Genomic DNA, 20,011 nt, shown 5'->3' on the forward strand with positions numbered 1-20,011 from the left:
AGCTTAGGATATTACTGTGTGGTTACAAAAACAGCACAAAATAAATTTATTAGACACGTAGCTTTGAAATGGGGACTGGTTAGCTCAGTTGACTAGATGGCTAGAGTGAATCAGATTAAGCTAACAGCACGGGGTTCGATCTCCATTCAGCTGAGGCAGACTCGGGGCCCACCTCCATGCCCTAACTGTGGTTCAGCGAATAATTGCCAAGGACCTACCTTTGGACAGAGAACTCAAGAGCCTGAATTTCACACTTGGCATGTGCGCCAATTTGTCGGGTCCAAGGGGACGCGAAATGAGCTTCTGTCCGTGACCAGCCCCTAAATGCAATTTCACGCTGGCTTGCCAATTAATGGCTAGTCAGTGTGAAACACATGCTGGGAAAGCCTCGGTTCTGCCGTGGGAGGGTGGGGGAAGAGGGCGGGCACCGACATAAGTGAGGGTGTGGGTGGGCAGACAGCTGCTGCGAAGCTGCAGACCTGTACCAATTAAATAAGAAGAGAAAAAGTACCAAACTGTGTCAATGCAGCACGTTCAAGCACCTGACAGCAGAACCCAAAAAAACATGAGTCCCCAGATATCATTTTTTATTATATTTCACCCCGGATATTTCATTCCACTCTTGGATGAGGTTTTGTTAAAAACAGACTACCCATCTGCCCGTTTTGTCCTTGCGACGAGCTCAAAATCGCACAGGCAGTGTAAAATTGTGGCCATTAGGGCTTTTGATGGCCTTGATTGGCCCTTTAATTGTCGGCAGGCGTGGTTCCGACACTCACATGCGCCCACTGACCTCAATATTGCTCGCTTGCATTACGACGTCGGGGCACACGCTCAACATCATTTTGTGCAACTTTACTTGGGCCCACCCGATCAACATGAGATCCTGGCCAAGAAGTTGTTTGAAACTTAATAAGTTCAGCAGCTGGCACGATATTAAACAGACATATTCTAGGAATATTGGTTCATCTATGTTGCTGAACTAATCAAACCTTGCGTCTTTCACCACCCACAGCAGTGCAGAAAATGTCCTGCTCCAGTTTGCTTGTTGATCATCAATTCACCCTCTAAGATCAGGCATCTGTTGCCTGTCCCAATTTTTAACATATGATTTTACAAGCAGCAGGCATTTTGGAATGTACTGATTCTGAGAGTTCTCATTTGGCAACAATCCTATTTTTTTCTCGTGGTCTGATTTGAGCACAGTTTGGGATTTTAGCTATATTTGCTTCCACGTTGATTCAAATTCAGTGAAAAACCAGCTTCAGCCTCATATGAGGACACTATAAATTTGATTGCTATTGTCAAATCTTCTAACCAGCAACTCTCTAATTGTTCCTATAATTTTCAAGCTACATGCAACCAACATGTACAGAGAACCATATACATTTCAGAAATATGCCAGCACAGTGCACCTAGCCCACTCTCTTTAACTTACGAGTGGCCCAACCAGCTGTCAGTCATCTCTTATTTGACTTTGCTGTACAGAAATGAGAGTTGGTTGATATGAACTCAGATTAATCAGAAAGAAAATGGGACAAAAGTTGTTCGAGACAAGTTTGTGCTCACGCCTCCCCGTGCATTGCAATCTGTGTCGTTCCAAGAAACAGAAGGTACTTGGATTCAACCACTTGTGAAAGTCCTTTTTAAAAAGATAATTCACACTTGGAGACTAGGGCCCTAGACCATGTAGGCATGATTGATCTTTGCTAGTGAAATACAGGAGCACAAAATTCCAAGTAAAGAATCATAGCTGCAGACAAAAAATTCCAAGGTCCTGAACAAAGTGGATGGTACTGGAAAGAAACGTGGTTGTAAGGAGGAGCATCATATGGGTAACTAACAATTTTAAGCAGAATTATTTAATTGATTTATTATCTTATAAATGTTATTCTGTGGCTATGTTTTCAAAATAATGACGGGTTGGGATGGAATTTGGAAAATAAATTTAGCACTGTAATTAGTTAAAATAGCAAGCTTTTATGCTGTTGTTTTCATGTGTATCTTTGAAGGCATTGTTGATTTAATTTCAGCACATCAGTACAGTAAAGTTGCTCCTTTGAGACTGAAAAAATGTTTTTTTTCTGCTGGAGATTTAATGTGCTTTGCATGGATTTAATGTGTAGAGCTATACGCATGTGGATGATATGTTACAGCAAATTAATATTAACATTGCTGTAATTCTGCAAATATTGCTCAATAGATAGCTGGCACGTAGCAGCTTAAAAACAAAACAACAAGTCTATATAATCAGTGATAAAAGTTGATAATTTTATTCCTTAACTAATTTTCAGACACACTTGTCTTCTTTCATTATACAGGGATGGACCTGACCAGACTGCTCCACAGTTAGGCGTTTTCAGTGGCAATACAGCTCTGGAATCAGCTTACAGCTCCACCAATCAGGTTCTTATCAAGTTTCACAGTGACTTCTCCGGAGGGGGATTCTTTGTCCTCAATTTTCACGGTCAGTTTGTTTCAGCAATGCATGCTAATGAATTTAAAAAGACTTTTTGAACATTTGCTCATTAAGCTCTTTAGAAGGTCCTTTTAGAAAGTATTATTTGCACCAAGGAATGACATTGATCGGGATAAAATTCTCCAACAGCCTTTAACCCACATATTTCTCCTTTAACTAGAAGTTGAATCGTGCACATGCAGATACCATATATTTGGTAGAATGTAGGTATATTAGGATGGATAATTCATATTCTTATCTCCATTTGCCCAAAGGTAAAAAATAATGATGCAGGACTTGAAATAACAGGATTTAATCTCTGTTTGAATAGGTCTGCTCTGACAAGAGCAAGAGCATGAGCCTACAGAAAACTAAGTGTCTCAATCTCCAATTGGTGGGAGTAATTGTCAGATTCCACTGCCAGCCATTGGCAGAGTGGAAATGTTTCTTGTTTTCTCACCTGCATTTTTTTTCCATACCGCAGACTTGTATAGATGTTGCCCTTGACAATCTTAGCTCTCTAAAAGCTCCCAGAAGTGGGGAGGCTCTCCTAACGTATTTCTCCTTTTTCACTCAGGGGCTTAATGTAATACAACCCCTCACTTCCCTTTCCTCTGTAGACCATAGGATTTTAACATCCAAACTTGATATTAGCTGATTACAACTATCCATTTAATTTTTCTTTTGTGTATTTGGTCCTTTGTCCTCTACACTCATTTTTTGCATTAAAAATAATCCATGTTCGGACTGCCTATGCATGTAGGCCATTAAGTTCTAGTGCAGCCTGACTGTTTCCACTATCAGGCAAATGGTACAGGGACAATACAGAAACCTCACTGTTGCACGTAACTATCTGACTTGAGGAAAACAACCCAGATTTACATATTTTTTAAAAAAATGTATTTAATAATGAAACTGCTTCTCCATTGTGTGCTGATTACCCAAAGCAGACTCCTGATACTTTATTGTGCAGATGCCTGAGGCCTGTAACAGCTGAGGAGCCTACTGAATACCAATACATGATGCTGAGCATGATATCCATCGGGAACCTATGGATAAATTGTGCTCAAGGCTTATTAAAGCATCCTCCCAATCAAAAAAATATATACAGGGGGCCCTTCCCCTAATTGAAATGAAATGCTTGAACATTTTTACAGCTACCTCTGCCTCCCCTTCCCAGCTCACTGTGCCACTGCCCCTTGTCCCTTCCACTTCTCCACTGTCTGCCCCAACTTCCCCCACCACCCCCCCCAAACCACCACCACCACCACCACCACCACCACTCCCCTGCAAACTGGGCAATTTTGTTAATGTTGAAAAGACAATGATTTGTGGTGGCTGAAATTATACAATCCAAACCTCCTCCCTCCACCCCATGCACCCAATATGTAATGAGCAACAACCTGGATTGCCAGTGCAGCATTCAGTAAGCTAACCTTGTTTTACTGGACAAAGTTAGGTCTTTCCAACACTGGCATCCCAAGCACCAGTGGCACAACATAAGGATGGGACGATCAGCACCCTGCAATTAAGATTCGCCATAGTTGTACAGATTTCCCAAAACAACTCTTCCTATGACCCAGTTGAATTTATCCAGTGAGTAGCTGACCTATATAAACCAGGAAAATGTTAATTCCTGCTTTATATTGGACTAACTAATCTCAGTTGATGTGACAGTCAGAATATGAGCTCAGCTGAAATCAGCTAACTCAACATAAGGAGGGTAAATTTGGGCAGGGTTCCTAGTTCTAATCAGCTTCTACTGAGTAAATATGGATGCCAGCTGAAGGCAGGATTGGTTTCACAGTTGAACATTCTGGAAACACTTATTGCTAAAGCTGTCCGCTGAATAATATCCATGGTGAGTTATCATATGGTATTTGATTCATATGGAATTATAACTCAGAAATGAATCAGTACCTTGAAGGAGGGGAAACGCAACAACTTCTGAGGACAATAAAAGTCTTTTGAAAGTGGCTACAGCAATAAAACATTATAGCAATTATTCTTGGTGCAGCTTATATAAGCTCTTTGCCCTTCAAAAATATGTTTAATAAAAGTATGTTTCTTGCCATTTTGGACTGTGTCAAAGTCAAACTGATCCAATGAATGTTAGCATCTGCAAATTGTAAAACAAATTCCTGTGCAGCCACCTGAGAACATATTGTTAGTTGAAAACATTTAATTAGGTACTGTAGATTTAACTTAATCATCAACATTTTATTAAATTCTGTTGTATTGAAAATAAATTCACATGAAAGGCATGGGATAAAAGCTGTTTCTTGAACTTCTTCTCCCAAATCATTGAATGTTCACCTTCTAATATTGGCAACAGTAGATTCCACATTTAAATCTGTAGAAGCTTGATGTAGGCAACAACACCAAGGTTTACAGCTTCTAGGCCTGACTGATGCAGACTGTTGCACAATAGCTCAAAATACTGGCACACGTTGGTATATTTTCCTCAGGTTGTTCAGATGTGGGAAAAGTTGGCACGAGTATAGAATACATTCTCCTGTTCCTATTATGACCTTGCTGCTTACATTGTCGACTGAGGGAAATCATACTGTCTGCTATCTCTGGATGCAAGAAGAAAGCATTATTAAATGGCAAGGGATGCTGACTGGTTTTCTCTAGATAGCAAAAGGCAAAAGACAAAGAGGCACTTCAGTGTGTAAAAGAAAAGGTTTTTCCTTGCGTCGGCTCTGGTTCTTTTGTCAGTTGCCTTAAGTCAGTGTGCTCAGGTTCTCAATCCTTCCACCAATGGGAACACTTTCTCCACATACTCTATTTAGACCTCTCATGTTTCGGAACACTTCTATCAAATCTCTTCTCAATCTTCGCTTCTCCAAAGAGAATAGCTCCAGTTTCTCTAATCTGTCCACATAACTGAAGTTCCTCAAATGTGGAACCATTCTCATGAATCTTTTTTGCACTCTCTCCAGGAACATAGGATTTAGGAGCAGGAGTAGGCCATTCAGTTCTTCGAGCCTCCTCAACCATGACTGATCTGACTGTGGTCTCATCTCCACTTTTCTATCTGTCCCCATAACCATTGACTCCCTTGTCTATCAAAAATCTGTCTAACTCTTCTTTCTACCTTCAAATGCCTTCACATTCTTCTTGGTGTCAGGCCCAGAACTAGATGCTGTTATGACCTTGATAGAGACCTGTAACATTTTTTTCAATAGAAGACATTTGAAATCCCAGTTATTTACTAAAGGAATGAATCCAAAAGATTCCACTGGTTAAAACAGAAGAATTTTTACTGTACAAGAGTCAACAAAGCAAGCACTAAACATTATCTATCCTATACTTCAACTTCCAGAATTAACATGAGTCAAACATGAATTAACAGGCAAATTGTAGTAGGATATAAACTATAAATTGCTAATTAAATGGAAGATACAACTAAGACAAATCTTATGAATTGGCTCAGCAGTCCACTTTTTTTAGTGATCACGGTGAGTCAAAGCCCTTCAAACTCTGTCTTCCTCATGAGGAATTTCATCTCCTTCTAGGAGCTAGTGTGATCCCCAGCCAACAGCAGTGCACCATCAATCCAAGTTCCACATGCACGATCTTCACCACAAATGGCACACAGCTGCAGAACCTCCTCAACTTGATCTGGATGACATAGATCCACCAATGTTATCTGCACATAACAGAAACAGTTGCAGCAACTTATTCTCTTTGCTTATTCTCAGCTCCTGGATCTAGCCACCTCTTCTTCAGTCTGCGTCAGTTTGTCTGCCCTGCTCCAGTGGACACAACAACTGCTACTGCTCAGCTTGCATTGAGCTGTGTCCTTTTATATCTTTCAACAAGTTTTAGTTTTAATTTCACAACCTCAGCTTGTTCCTGATTTCCTTATAAAGTGGGAAGTTCATTTTCTTTTCATTATTTACCTCTTCTACTTTCCTTTCAGTTTCATTTTCAGTTCAGTTTCTGTTTTGAGGTAAGGTCTGCCTCAAAAACATGCGAATTAAATTTAAAAATATAAATGCCCTCAAAACATAATACTCTATCTGAGGCCAAAACAGTGTTTTTGACCAGTTCATCACAACTGCCTTGCTTTTGTACTCTATGCCTCGATTTATTTAAAGCCTCTGACCCTGAATGCTTTATTCAACACTCTCTACTTACCCTGTCACCTTCAATGATTTGTGCACATCTCCTCTCAGGTCCCTCTGCTCTTGTACCCCTTTTAGAATTGTATCCTTTAATTTATATTGCTACTCCTCATTCTTCCGAACAAAATGAATAATTTCACACTTGCATTAAATTTAATCTGGCACTGGTCTATTCATTTCACCAGCCTCTCTGTGTCTTTTTGCAGTTAAAAACTATCCTCCTCATAGTTCTCGATATTTACAAATTTTGTGTCACAGCAAACTTTGAAATTGTGCACTATACATCCAAGTCTGGGTCATTAATATATCAAGACCAACCTGTGGGGCATCTGGCTATAAAACTTCCTCCAGTCTGAAAAACAACCGTTCACCATTACTCTGTTTTCTGTCCCTCAACCAACTTTATTTCCATGCTGCTAACTAATATGAAATAAATACATAGGTGAGAAATTTATTTATCAAGTGCTGCTTCTAGTGGCGCTAGGCAGATTTACGTTGAGTCAATGACAAATGCCATGCGGGTCACTAGAAGTGATGCTAAGCAAACTAATTTTGGCCTCACTTTTCTCCCTTTTTCTGAATTCAAAATTAATACAGAAACACCTCCTTCAGATGACATTCAAAGAACATGCGTAACTCCCCACTCCCCTCAACACTAACACCCACATGAGCTAGAATGAAACTATTTTGAAATAATCACCCTCATTCTAAAATAAAAAGGAACATGTAAGTATTTCCTTTGTGCACTTGGTTCAAAGAGGATATAGGAGTATTCTCCTAGTCTAGACTAAAATGTAAGCATCTTTTCTGCATTTCAGTGCCAAGCAATACATATACATCTGTTTGGTCGATTGTAGGAAAGAGATTCATGCCCTTCTCCCCGCTACACTCAGATCATTTAGAAATATTCCACCACTGTACCCATGGATCTCCATCCTCTCAATACTATTAGATCCTGCTTTAGGCTGTCTGAAGTGGAACCACCCCTCAAAGAGAGTATGGGAGGATTCTCCCGTCACTGCAGATTCTCTTGCTGGACTGTAAAATGCAGAAGAAACCTTTACTTATACGCCTTTCTCACTAGATTTCAATTGAATATGGATACATTGCTGTTAACACGAAATATACCCCTTTAAGTGAAATCATTTCTGAATAGATCTCAAACCTTCTTCCTCCCCTCAACCAAACTAGTGATGTGAGACTTGGATAAACAATGGAATAGATGTTTGATTTATGGTTGTCCAACTCCAGCAATGGGCATTTCCCACCTCAGTGGTACAATCAAATAACAGCGAACCCATGTAAACTCCTGATTACATTCCACCCCTGTCTCAGTACTTAGTTCACTTCCTTCAAATCAGGCCCCTGGTCCCAGAAATTTAAGTTATGAAGAAAGGCTGGAGAAACATGGGCTCAACCTTAAACCGAGGTAAGTGAAATACAGAGGTACGTAAATAGACTGCACCTATCTTTTCTACACTTCCCATGTTTGAACTCTCCAATCAGTTTTCCACCTTACCATCCTGCTGAAACAGTGCTAATCAAGGTCACAAATTATTTCCTCTGCAACTGTGACCCTGTTGCACACTCTCTCTCCTTATGCTTCTTGACTTTGCTGCAGCTTTGAAATGATTCACCACAACCACTCTCCTCTGATGCTTCTTTTCTACTACGGTGGACAACAGAATGCCTTGCTTGATTACATCGCTATCTATCCAATCATATCTAGAGGATCTCCAACAATGACTGCTAATCCCACCTGTTACCTCTGGAGCTGTTCAAGAATCTGTTGTTGAGCCTCCCCTCTTCCACATCTGCATACAGTCCCTTGGTGGTATCATTCATAGACATGGGGCCAAGTTTCACATGTCTGCTGATGCTACCCAGCTCATTCTCTCCACCACCACCTCTCTTGCAACAGACTGCTTGTCCAACAGCCAGTCCTGGATCACCTGCAATTTCATCCAATTAAACTAATAGCACGATTAATTCATGCATTTGCTGGCTACAGGATCTTGCTAGGCACAAAAAGGCTGCCATTTAAAAAATGAGTTCTCAGGACGTGTGTGGAATTGGCAAAGTTAGTATTAATTTCCCAAAATAGCCCTGACAAGGCGGTGATGGGCCTCCTTGAGCCATTTGGTACAACTAAGTAGCTTTCTAGACCACTTCAGAGGGCTAGGAGTGAACTAGATTGTTGTGGGACTGGAGTCAACAATAGGTTAGACCAGTTAAGGATGATAAATTGCCTTCCCTTAAAGACGTTGTTGAACCAGTTGAGTTTTATGACAGTTCAACAGCTTTGTGGTCACTTCTATTGATGCCAGTTGTATATTTCCCGATTTTTTTTTAAAACTAAATTTAAATTCTCAAATTGCTATAGTGGGATCTGAGCTCTCACTTTCTCTGGATTACTAATGCAGATCTCTGCAGTACTAGTCCAATAATATAACCACAACTCTGGTATACCTGGAACCAAAACAATAGGGATTGCATGTCAAAAGTAATGCATCAGCTGTGAAGTATTTTGAGTTGCTTTAAGGATGTGAAAACCACTACATACATGTAAGGCCTTTCTTTTTCTCAGCCACCACAGCCTTCATGCCTCAGGATCAGCTCCTCCTTCCTCCCTTGATAATCATTCATATGGAACTCAGTTGCGGCCTGTCCATCCTTCAGCTGAATTTCATACAGCACAGCTGATCCGCTTCACTCTCACATCTGAAAACCTCGTTGTGCATTTATGGCCCGAAGGCTGTTTCTCCAATGTTGTCCTTACCACCTTCTTCAGCTATACCCTTCTGTGTGACACAAAATGGTGCACACCAGAAATTTCTTACTAAAGAACCATTGTCTATTTGGCCCCTTTCATATTGTCTTTAAAATCCTATTCTCATTGTACAAGCCCCCAATAGCCTTGCATGCTTTACTTTTGGAAATCCCTGAAATACAACAAAACAAAGCTACAAAACCAGTCTTTCATGTAGAAAAACTTCTCACAGTCCTTATAATAGGGGTAAAGGAATTTTTTTTCAAAGAAGAGATATATTGAAAGAGTTATGCTTTGATAATTCATTGAAATGTGAGGAACAAGATAAAGCAATATGCAAACTTGGATGAGAGAGCTTCACAGAGGAGGGCTGAGGTGACTGTATCTTTCTCACTATCCTCCACAACTTCCTGAAAATCTGCCTCATTCACCATATCTTCAATCACCAAGCTTGCTTTATTCTCCGTGCCCAGTGTCCACCACATGTCCCTGTTTTTTTTTAAATTCTTTCTTGGGATGTGGGCATCACTGGCAAGACCAACATTTGTTGCCCATCCCAAATTGCCCTTGAACTGATTGACTTGCTAGATCATTTCAGAGGGTAGTTAAGAGTCAGCCACATTTCTGAGAGTCTGGAGTCACATGTAGATCAGACCAGGCAAGGACGGCAAATTTCCTTCCCTAAAGGGCATTAGCCAGCATGAAGCACGTGCACTGCAAAGCTCAGTGCTGCCAGGGTGGTGCAGGAGGAGGGTGGGCATTGACGCAGGCGCAGGCAAGCGCTTGACAGAAAGCTTCCTGAAGGCAGAGAGGGTTTTTACAAAAATCAATGACAGTTTCACGGAGCTGAATTTTACGCTGACCGGGCAGGAAATCGCGCGAGATGATGTTGAGCGAGCATCCCGCGCTCGCGCAATATTTTGATCGGCCGGTGCGCGCAAAAGTCAGAAGCGTGCCCGTGGACTATTAAGAAGGTAATTAAGCCCATTAACCATGCAATTGTCTGTCATTTTACGTAGCATGGCCAGCCTTATGGTTGGCGGATGGATGAATCATCCTGGCAGCCTTTGCGTTTTTCAGCAAACCTCACCCAATGGTGGGATGAGGTTTCCGTTATTAAATAAAATAAAAATAGAACTCTGTGGACACCTTATTAATATCTACTTGTTCAGATTCCTGATTGTGATGCTTGGACATTTTTTTTCCTGATTTTAAAAACTTTATTTCCTGTGTTTCAGGTCTTCAGCTCCCTGAGGCAGCTCTCTGCCTTCAGGAAGCTTTCTGTTAGTGCTTGCCCATGCCTGTGTTAACGTCATCACCCGCCTTCCTCTTCTTCCCCCCCCCCCCCCCACAACCAATTGGCCAGCCAGCGTGAATTCACGGTCTGGGGCCAGTCGTGGTCAGCAGTCCGTTTCCCAACCACTCCCAGGCCTGCTGATTGCGCCCGCTGGCCGAACTGAATATTCAGGTCAAGGTCACCATTACAGAGACTAGCTTTCAATTCCAGATTTTTATTAATTTAATTTAAATTCCACCAGTTGCCGTGGACAGTACCGCGCTCATGGTATGATGTAGAGAGTCAAATGATAGTAGATTGTGGAGGCGAAGAGTCTGGAACGAGCCAGCATGGAGACAGCGCCCATGCAGGGCAGTGTCTTGGGTGTGTACATCGTTATGGGATACCAGTAAACATTTGATGTTCAACCATACAAGACTTTAGACCTCTTAATGAGACACCAAGCAGCCTTACAACATGGTGGCAGTGAAGAAAGGACTCCGAAATCCCCAAGAAGCTGGAGAAGGAACCCAGATTCTCAAAGCATGAAAAACTAAAGAAACTGCCTGACTGAGAGAAGTGCACCTAAATTGAAGGAGCACACAGCTGTCCCAAACAACCTTACACAGTTCTTGTAAAGCACCTTGGGTGAATAAATAATGTGCAACAGGCAGAATAAATGCACATTGTTAACAGCAGAAATAATGCTGCTTTTAATTACATTAATTTTTTAATGCCTGTCTGCACATGTACGCTTCCATTTTTTTGAGAACAGATGCAGCCAGACTCTAAGGGGTGAATTTTGCATTTGTTGGATGGGCGGGCCCGACCGAATTGGCGGTGGGTGGGCAGCCAATCCCCAAAACGGGCCACGCTGCCATTTTGCGCGGGTGGGCCAATTCAGGCCCACACAGTGCGTTTCAGACTCCGTGTTCATCGAGAAAATTAAATCGGCGGCGGGTGTGTTCAGACCGCCGGTTCAATGGGGAACCAGTAGTCTGTATAAAGAACGGCCAGGTAGCTTCCGTTACGCTGTTCACCATGGCCAGTCACCGGGCAGCACAAGAGGCGAGGGCAGAGGAGGAGGAGGAGGGGCAAGCTGCAGGGTAGGCCAGCGGGGGGCTACTGTGCCCCTCGGTTCTCCGATGCCTGCCTTGCTGTCCTCCTGGAAGAGGTGTCCAACTATCGGGAGGTCTTGTTTCTGGAGGGTGGGAGGAGGAGGGCCCCCCACATGACCAGGCAGGCGTGGCAGGAGGTGGCAGAGGCTGTTAGCTCTCAAGATGCTGGAAGGGTGAGTACCATGTTGGCCTTGGCCATTTTACCCAGCAGGTAGCCTTTGAGGCGCCCCCCCTGCCATGTCTTAGTATCATTATTGCATTGGGCATTTGGCATACGCTGGGTGGCAAACAGATGGTGACCATGCTTACATCAGCCTTAGTGATTAAGGAGAAGATGGGTTCTCCCCGCAGCATATGTTGGTGTTTGTCGCATTTGAGTAGTCTGGAGGCAACCTGCAGGGGAGGCAGCTAGACACATACTCAGAACTCCAACATGTGTCTTATTGATGGTGATGTGATGGTGGAAGGGGAGCCTCAAGGTGTCGTGGCCAAGAGCCATCTGCTGGTCTCGGTGCCACACCTAGTTGCGCCTCCTTGCCATGGGCACTAAGACCCGTGTGTTATTCAAAGTGATGGACACTGAATGTGTCCAAGGTGGCCATTGGGGAAGGGGGTTGGGAGCAGCCATACTATCTTCCGGGGACTGATCACCAGTAGTGTGGACAGGAGCGACTGGAGGCCTCAGATGGGCCACTGTGGCTGGGGTGCGGCGTGCGCGTGCCGAGTACATGAGCGAGCAGCCCCAATAAATGCTCTTCTCTGTTCTGCAGGCAAAAACTGAGAGCAATATCCAGGAGTGACAGCAGACTGGTGGGGGGCACGCCATGCTGCAGCACCTCACTACATATGAGGAGCAGACCATGGAGCTGGGGAGGAGGCAGGCGGTCAGGTCGGCAGGCGTTGGGGAAGCCGGGGTGCAGCGGCCAAGTATTTGAGGGCCACAGTCCTATCCACTCTGTCTCCCCACCATCCAAAGCCCTGATGGTTGCTGCAAACGTTAATGCTGCAACACTGCTCATTCACAGACTGATACAGTGGGTCATACACAAAGGTTCCACGGCCCCTTGAGGATGCATGTCTGTAGCACCTTTCAAAGTCACCTTATCCCATTTGTGACCACCATCCCCATGGCCTAACGTACCATGGCATCGCAGCTGCATATCCAAAGATTTATTGCATCTTAGGAGGGTTTGTACCTCCACCACCCTTTCAGCCAGTGCGAACCACATTACTCTGCCCAAAAGGTCCTCAGCACCTCAGCTGTGAACCTCATGGCACTCAACTTAAATAAATGCCACCACGTTAGTCATCCCTGTGCCAAGGGGAAATGTGGCCTTCTGTCCACCCGGTCTCTGCCCCTCATAACGTTATGAAGGTCAATAATGTGACCTGTCAATCTCCTGTGCTCCATGGCAAATGTCACAAGTGTATGCAATGTTTCCTCATAACTCCAACTTTCCAGGCCAGCCTGCATCCAGGTCAGGAACCTCTGCAATCTCCCTGCTCCAGTGCCATCCCTCCCATGAAGTGCAGGTCACAACTGAATGCAGAAGTGTAGATGTGGCCTCGACAGCGTTTTCTGCACTTGCAACATCACCTCCCTTTTCCTACATTCTATTCCTCAGCTAATAAAGTCAAGTCTGGCTTCAACCTTGTTAACTGCCTTATGTTCCTGTTCTGCTGCCTTAACGGGTCTGCCCAGCAAGGTCCCTGTAATCGTCGTGACTTCCCATGGTCCTACTATTACTCATGTATTCCCATATCTTGCTTGTCTTGCCCAAGTGCTTAACCACACACTTGTCCACATAACATTCCATGTGGCATTCCTTAGGTCATCTGACCAGCCTGTCTGTATGTGTGTGTAATGTTTGGGCCTCCTCTTGCCTATTTACCACCCCACCAATGTTCGTCTCCTTAAGTTCTTGAAGGGTGAGTAACTTATGAGGCTGGGGGTGAAAGGTGTTATTGGCTGAACGCTAACACTGTCCTTGTTGTTAATTTCAGCATCACCACTGCATGGCCACGCCCAAAGACACTGCAGCCACCCCTCCACACCTGAGGCCCAAGACGTGCAACTTGTGTCACAGCATTTCAGCCAGCCAGGCACCAGTGCAGCGCCAAACACTTTGGTGGGAATTATGATGCCGGCTAGTGTCCTGCAGCACAGTGGAGAGGGCACTTCACAATCGCTGGAGGAGATGGCACGGACAGAAAATGCCGGTGGCGCCATCAGCTGGAGGACTGCTTGGGGACCTAGCACATGCTGAGTCTGGCAGTGATGATGTGCCTCTGTAGATGTCAGCAATGCAGCAGCTGCAGGACAAGCGGCAGGATGCGCAGGAGCATCAGGCAGGGTTGCATCCGGGTGTGCTTCAGTTGGTCTCTGTGGTGGAGGAATCCAGACAGAGTCTCTGTGAAGGCATGAACTTCAGAACAGAGCTTCAGGCTTCCTCCATTGAGAGATTGGCGACTCTCATGGAGAGGGGGTTCAATTGGATTGAGACTCTTCTGATTGGGTTACACTCTGACCTGCAAGCCCTCACAGCACTAATGGCCACAGGTGGTCATTTGCAATGTGGGAGATGTTCTGGGCACCAAATGTTGCCACTTGGTGCCCATGCATCTGCGGTGAGCAGTGAGCTCTAATGTAACCCCACGTCGATGCAGCAGCTGCCTGTCGTCACTGCGAGCTCCTTTCTGGGTACTCTGGATGAGGGCAGCAGCTCCTCTGCCCATCTGCCAGTGACCATTGTATCCGTTGAGGCTGTGACAACTGGGGAGGTGCCAGTTCTGGAACTGGCCACTCCCTCCCAGGTGGGGCCAGCACAGGTTCCACGGGCCAGAGGACGCCTGCCAAGGTCATCGAGGCCAACAGGACATCAGAGTCAGCAGGCTGTCTCACAAGCCACTCCAAGCGATGGGGCGGCACCTAGATGTAGAACCCGCAAAAGTCAACATAAGGCACTTTAGGCACTCCACGGGTTTGTCACTGGTGATTTTGTATTGGCCCTAGATTAGGGAATATATCACTATGTACATCAGAGTGACGTTTGTGCTTGATTTTGGTGGGAATAAAGTCCACTTTTCTGACCATAGCTGAGGGTGTTTCCTTGGTCCTGTCACATGTGGAAGCACCAGGCAATGCTGGTCCTGCTGATCCATGTGTGTGAAACTAACTGAAGGTTCGTTGGATTGAAGTGCCCTGGATGTCCCTGCCTCCTTGGTGTAGTAGCGGGTCGGCGTGCTGCCCCTCATCATCGCCCTGTGCTTCCTCATCCTCTGAGCCACTGCTGGATTCATCATGTGCAGCCTCGTCCACTGCGTCAAGGTCTTCATCATCAACTGCATCCCCACTTTCCAGCGCAAGATTATGCAGAGCACAACATGCTACCACTATCAGAGAGACACGATCTGGGGGGTACTGGAGTGCGCCCCCTGAGCGATCCAGGCAGCGGAAGCACATCTTGAGAAGACTGATGGCTCTCTCCACCACAGCCCTTGTGGTGCCCTGGCTCCTATTGTAGCGCTGCTCTGCTTCTGTTATTGAATGGCGGAGAGGCATCATGAGCCACCTTTGGAGGGGATAGCCCTTGTCACCCAGCAGCCAACCATCCAGCCGGGCTGGAGCACTGAAGAGCCCCAACACCTGGAAGTGTCTCAGGATGTAGGCGCCTTGGGAGCTGCCTGGGTACCTTGCACAGACTTGCAGAATCAGCATCCTGTGATCACACACTGTCTACACGTTCATGGAGTGGAAGCCCTTCCTGTTGACAAAGGCACCGGGCTCACCTGCTGGCGCCTTGATGGCCACATGTGTACAGTCTATTGCACCCTGGACGTGGGGGAAGCCAGCAATGGTCGCGAAGCCTCTGGATCACTGTGCCTGACTTGCCTGGTCGCAGTGGAAGTGGATGAAGGTGGATACCCGTCTGAACAGAGCATCTGCAACCTGCTTGACACAAGTGTGGACAGCTGATTGGGAGACACCGCGAAGATCACCCACCGAGCCCTGGAAGGAGCCAGAGGCATAGAAGTTGATGGCAGCTGTGACCTTTAGAGCCACTGGCATGGGGTGTCCACCCACGCAGTTAGCGGAGATCTCAGGCCCAATCATCTGACAGATATAGTTGACTGTCTCCCTTGACAGTCGGAGCCTCCTTCGGCACTGCACCTCAGTCATATTGAGGTAGCTGCTTCGCCGCCTGTATACCCTGGCAGCAGGATAGTGGTGTCTTCTGCGGCCCCTTCTGCCTTGGACAACCTCTTGGCCCTGTGCTCCTCGTGCCTGCGCCTGGCCTCCCAAAGGTGGCTATCCTGGAAGCTGATTGCCCACTCCTGGCCTCCTCCTTATTCTATCCCTCCCTTCCTCAGAGGAGCTGCCTCTAGTGGAGATGTCAGAACCCATACCCAGGTTAAATGGAGGCCTCCAGAAAGCCGCAGGTCTGATAAAGATTACTGTCTGCAGACTGGTGAGCTGAAGCTTCAAACACAGAGAAAGCTATTGCAAATCGATCTGAACTGCTAACAATCACACAGGCAAGTTTAAAACACTTTCAGCATTAAATACTTCAGAAAAAACATTAACAACCCCTCTGAGTCCACATATCCTGCCTGTTGACGAGGTTGTTAAAAATTCAGTTACCCGCCTGCCCGTTGGGCCCATGCGCCGAGGTGAAGATTGGATGGGCTCCTCAAAATCGGCTTCAATTGCCGAGTTAAGGGCCTTAACAAGGCCTTTAATTAATGGCGGGCGCGCGTCGCGCTTCATAGCGCACCCGCCCACCTAAATATCGCAATGCTGCGCGCTGACATCGAGACACTTGCGTGACATTTTAAGCGCTGATGTACTTGCTCCGCCACCTAAGCGTTAGCCATAAAATTCTGCCCCAAGTGTGCAGAATTCCAATTAGTAAGATGATTCTGTTTTCTATTGTGCTGCCATGCTACCTGAGAGCTGAAGCTGTCAAATTAGTTTGTCTCAGGGTTTTATGGCAGGCAGAGGAAGGAAAATTTTATTCCAAATATCTGAATTCAGTTCAAACAGATAGCTGAGAGTGACCCATAATGTCACCCTGCCCCCAAATACAGCCATGCATTTTGATATTCTATTTGTTTTATATCAGCCAATCTATTAATGTCGCCTGGTTTGAATGTTACCAAATCATGTGTATTTCTGTGGGCCAATTTGACATCATACATATGGTGTGCAATTTTATCACTGCTGACTGCATTTGTGTCCAGGAAAAATATTTCTATTCTTGCTTTCGAAGAGGATCAGTATTTGGTATTCTATTTAATCTCAGCTGTCCATCATTCAGATAATTGTCATTAATGTATTGATGAAATCTTCCAACAGTGAACCTAACAGGTGCCAGCCACAGCACAGTTAGTAGCACAGTTGTCTCCGAGTCATTAAGTCATGGTTTCAAACCCTACCTTAGAAAATTGAGGCAAAAGAACCCACAGCACTTCTTGAGGAAGAAAAGGGAAGCTGCCCCAGTGTATAGCTAATGTTTATCCCTTAACCAATACCACCAAATAAGATTATTATGTAATTCATTCCATTTTTCTTGTGGAAGCTTGCTTTGTATAAATTAACTGGAACATTTCTCTACATTCCATTCGTAAATAGAACCAACCACAGAAAAGTTACGCAGAAAGAAAGAGGCCATTCAGCCCATCATGTCTGTGCTGGCCAAAAAAAGCAGGGGAAAAGAAACTAGACACTCAATTTTAATCCCGCTTTCCAGAGTCTGGTCTGTAGGTTACAGCAGTTCAGGTGCAGGTCCAAATGAGTTGAGCGCTTCAGCCTCAACCAGAAACTTAAGCAGTGAATTCCAGACGCCCACCCCCTCTGGGTGAAAAAGGTTTTCCTCATGACCCTCTAATCCCCTCTAAAATAGATACATTCATCCACACAGTTCAACCATGATTTTAACTAAATAAGCAGAGGTGACAAGGATGGCTGACTAGCCTACACCACCTCCTATTTTTTAGGTTCTTATTATATTCTTTCTGTAACAATGCAATGAAATTACTGAATGGACTGGGACCTCCAGAGGTTGTGTAAAGTACAAAAATAATGTAAGTTTATTCATTCCTCATTACTTTTTCATAAGAATCGCCAGAAAACAATGCAAAATAAGATAAAAGCAAAATACTGCAGATGCTGGAAATATGAAATAAAAACAGAAAACGCTGGAAGCAGTTTTAACACTCGAAACGTTAACTGTTTCTCCCTCCACAGATGCTGTCAAACCTGCTGACTTCTTCCAGCATTTTCTGTTTTTAATGCAAAATAAACCCATGTGAGTGAAGTAGAGGTAGCTTTGAAATGATCTTGACAAGCATGTTCCAACAAAATCAGAAAATTAACTCAGCCTGTAAATTAATATATTTTGAATAAAGTACAGTTGGTTGATTAAATTGTTGAGTAAGCAACATCACACCAAATTTCTTTTTCCAGCCTATTGGCTCAAGAAGTGTCAGCAACCCCCGGTTGTTCCTTTGGCTGCAGTACTGACTGAGGATGAAGACTATGAAATAGGTAAGTGCATGTATCATTGATTCATTTATTTCACAGATTTTTATTGTGCACTGACTCATAGATGTTTCCCTAAGTTATGTTTTCTAGTCTGATGCTCACTTCCTAATGTGCTCAAATACTTCAAAATAAAGAAAACTAAATTCGATGTGCAGTGACGTGAAATCAAATGTTAGATTTATCACTGATTTTTTTTTTGATGTAATTTCTGGAGCCAAGGCCACAATCTTACATCCCACAGGCGGGTGCACACCCGACCCGAACAGACGTGAAGTAGCCCGAGATGACATTGGGTGAGCATCCCGATGTCATGGTGCATTTGTACGATATTTCGCTTGGTAGGCGCGCGCGGCAGTCAGAAGCGCGCCCGCCGACAATTAAGTGGGCAGTTAAGCCAATTAACAATGCAATCAGCAGCGAATTTACATGGCCCGTCCACATTTACAGTTGGCAGATTCTCTCAGGCGGCATTCACATGTTTGCTCAAACCTCGATCCAGGGCAGGATGAAATCTCCGTGGAGAAATAAAATAAAAAGAGATATCTGGGGACTATCGTTTTCTGAGGTATGCTTTCAGAGGCATGATTGTGCTGCATGGATGTATTTTGCAGCATTTTTGTCATGCCCTTTAGTCCATGGAGGTCTGCAGCTCCCCGGGGCAGCTGTCTTCCTTCAGGGGACTCTCTTGAAGCGCTCACCCGCACCCTCAGTTACGTCAGTGCCCACCCTCTCCCCGCTCCCAGCCAGGCAACGTGGAACATGTCAGCGCACATTTCACACAGACTGGCCATTAATTGGCCAGCCAGCGTGAAATTGCGGTCTGGGGCCGATTGCGGCCGGTGGCCCACTTCTCGTCCACTCCAGGGCCCGCTGGTCACACACGCCCGACGACCAAAAAATTCAGGCCCAAGGGTTCAAAGGGTTTTAAAATATTTTAAAATATATAAAAATATATCTGACCTTTGCACCATAATAAACCTTAGAAAGACTACATAACTTGCTTCCTACTTTTTATGAAAATAATTTTGAGAAAATTTCAGCAATAAAAATGAGCTTGATTTGAAAATTTGCTCAATTTGTATGATAGCGAATTCCAATTAGATCAACTAGGCCAAAATTTTGTTAGCCAGGGAGTTTGGGGTGGAGCACAGTGGATTGTGGGGTGGGGGGACCTTATGTGGGTCAGAATCTTGGACATGACCCAACTTCACCAGATCTGCAACTATTTATTGCTAATGAAAATTTCTCAACAGAGGCAAATGTGCAATTCTTGCATTCATGCCCCACCCTGTGCTGACATCACGAGCTGAGGTGGGATGATAAGTTAATGCCACTAGCCAGTCTCACCAAACCCACGTCACTTGCCTTCCACATATTGTGGGCTGAATTGTATGGGGCCTTTGGGGAAGGGCTTGGAGGTGGGAAGGCTGACAAATTGGAATGGGAAGGCATCCTGGGGAGGCATCCGACCCCATCCAACCACCAGTGTTGGGAAAGGTAGCAGATGGTCCACCTGTCTGGAGCCCAATTGAGTCTCTCACGTGGCCAATTAAGATTCTCCTCCTGCCTTCACTGGTATTTTATCCATGCTGAAGGGCCCTCTGCTGTGTGGAGAGACTGCCAGGTAAACCCGAGCGGCCTCTCAGCAGGCTCCTAGACGGGGTGGGAGGCTCCTTATCGGTCAATTCTTTGCCCACGGAGGGGCGTCCTGG

At 44.9% G+C, this 20,011-nt stretch overlaps 1 protein-coding gene across 1 annotated transcript in view; it reads left to right on the forward strand.

Moving 5' to 3' along the window:
• Nucleotides 1-20,011, forward strand: part of LOC121278286 (CUB and sushi domain-containing protein 1-like) — an 844,854-nt gene that overhangs the window by 596,524 nt on the left and 228,319 nt on the right. Inside the window, exons 35-36 of the mRNA XM_041188558.1 lie at nt 2,322-2,467; nt 18,222-18,302. Of these exons, the coding sequence (XP_041044492.1) occupies nt 2,322-2,467; nt 18,222-18,302 (227 nt within the window). The remainder of the gene's footprint in view (nt 1-2,321; nt 2,468-18,221; nt 18,303-20,011) is intronic.

This window comes from Carcharodon carcharias, chromosome 5 (genome assembly GCF_017639515.1).
Source record: "Carcharodon carcharias isolate sCarCar2 chromosome 5, sCarCar2.pri, whole genome shotgun sequence".
NCBI lineage: Eukaryota > Metazoa > Chordata > Chondrichthyes > Lamniformes > Lamnidae > Carcharodon > Carcharodon carcharias.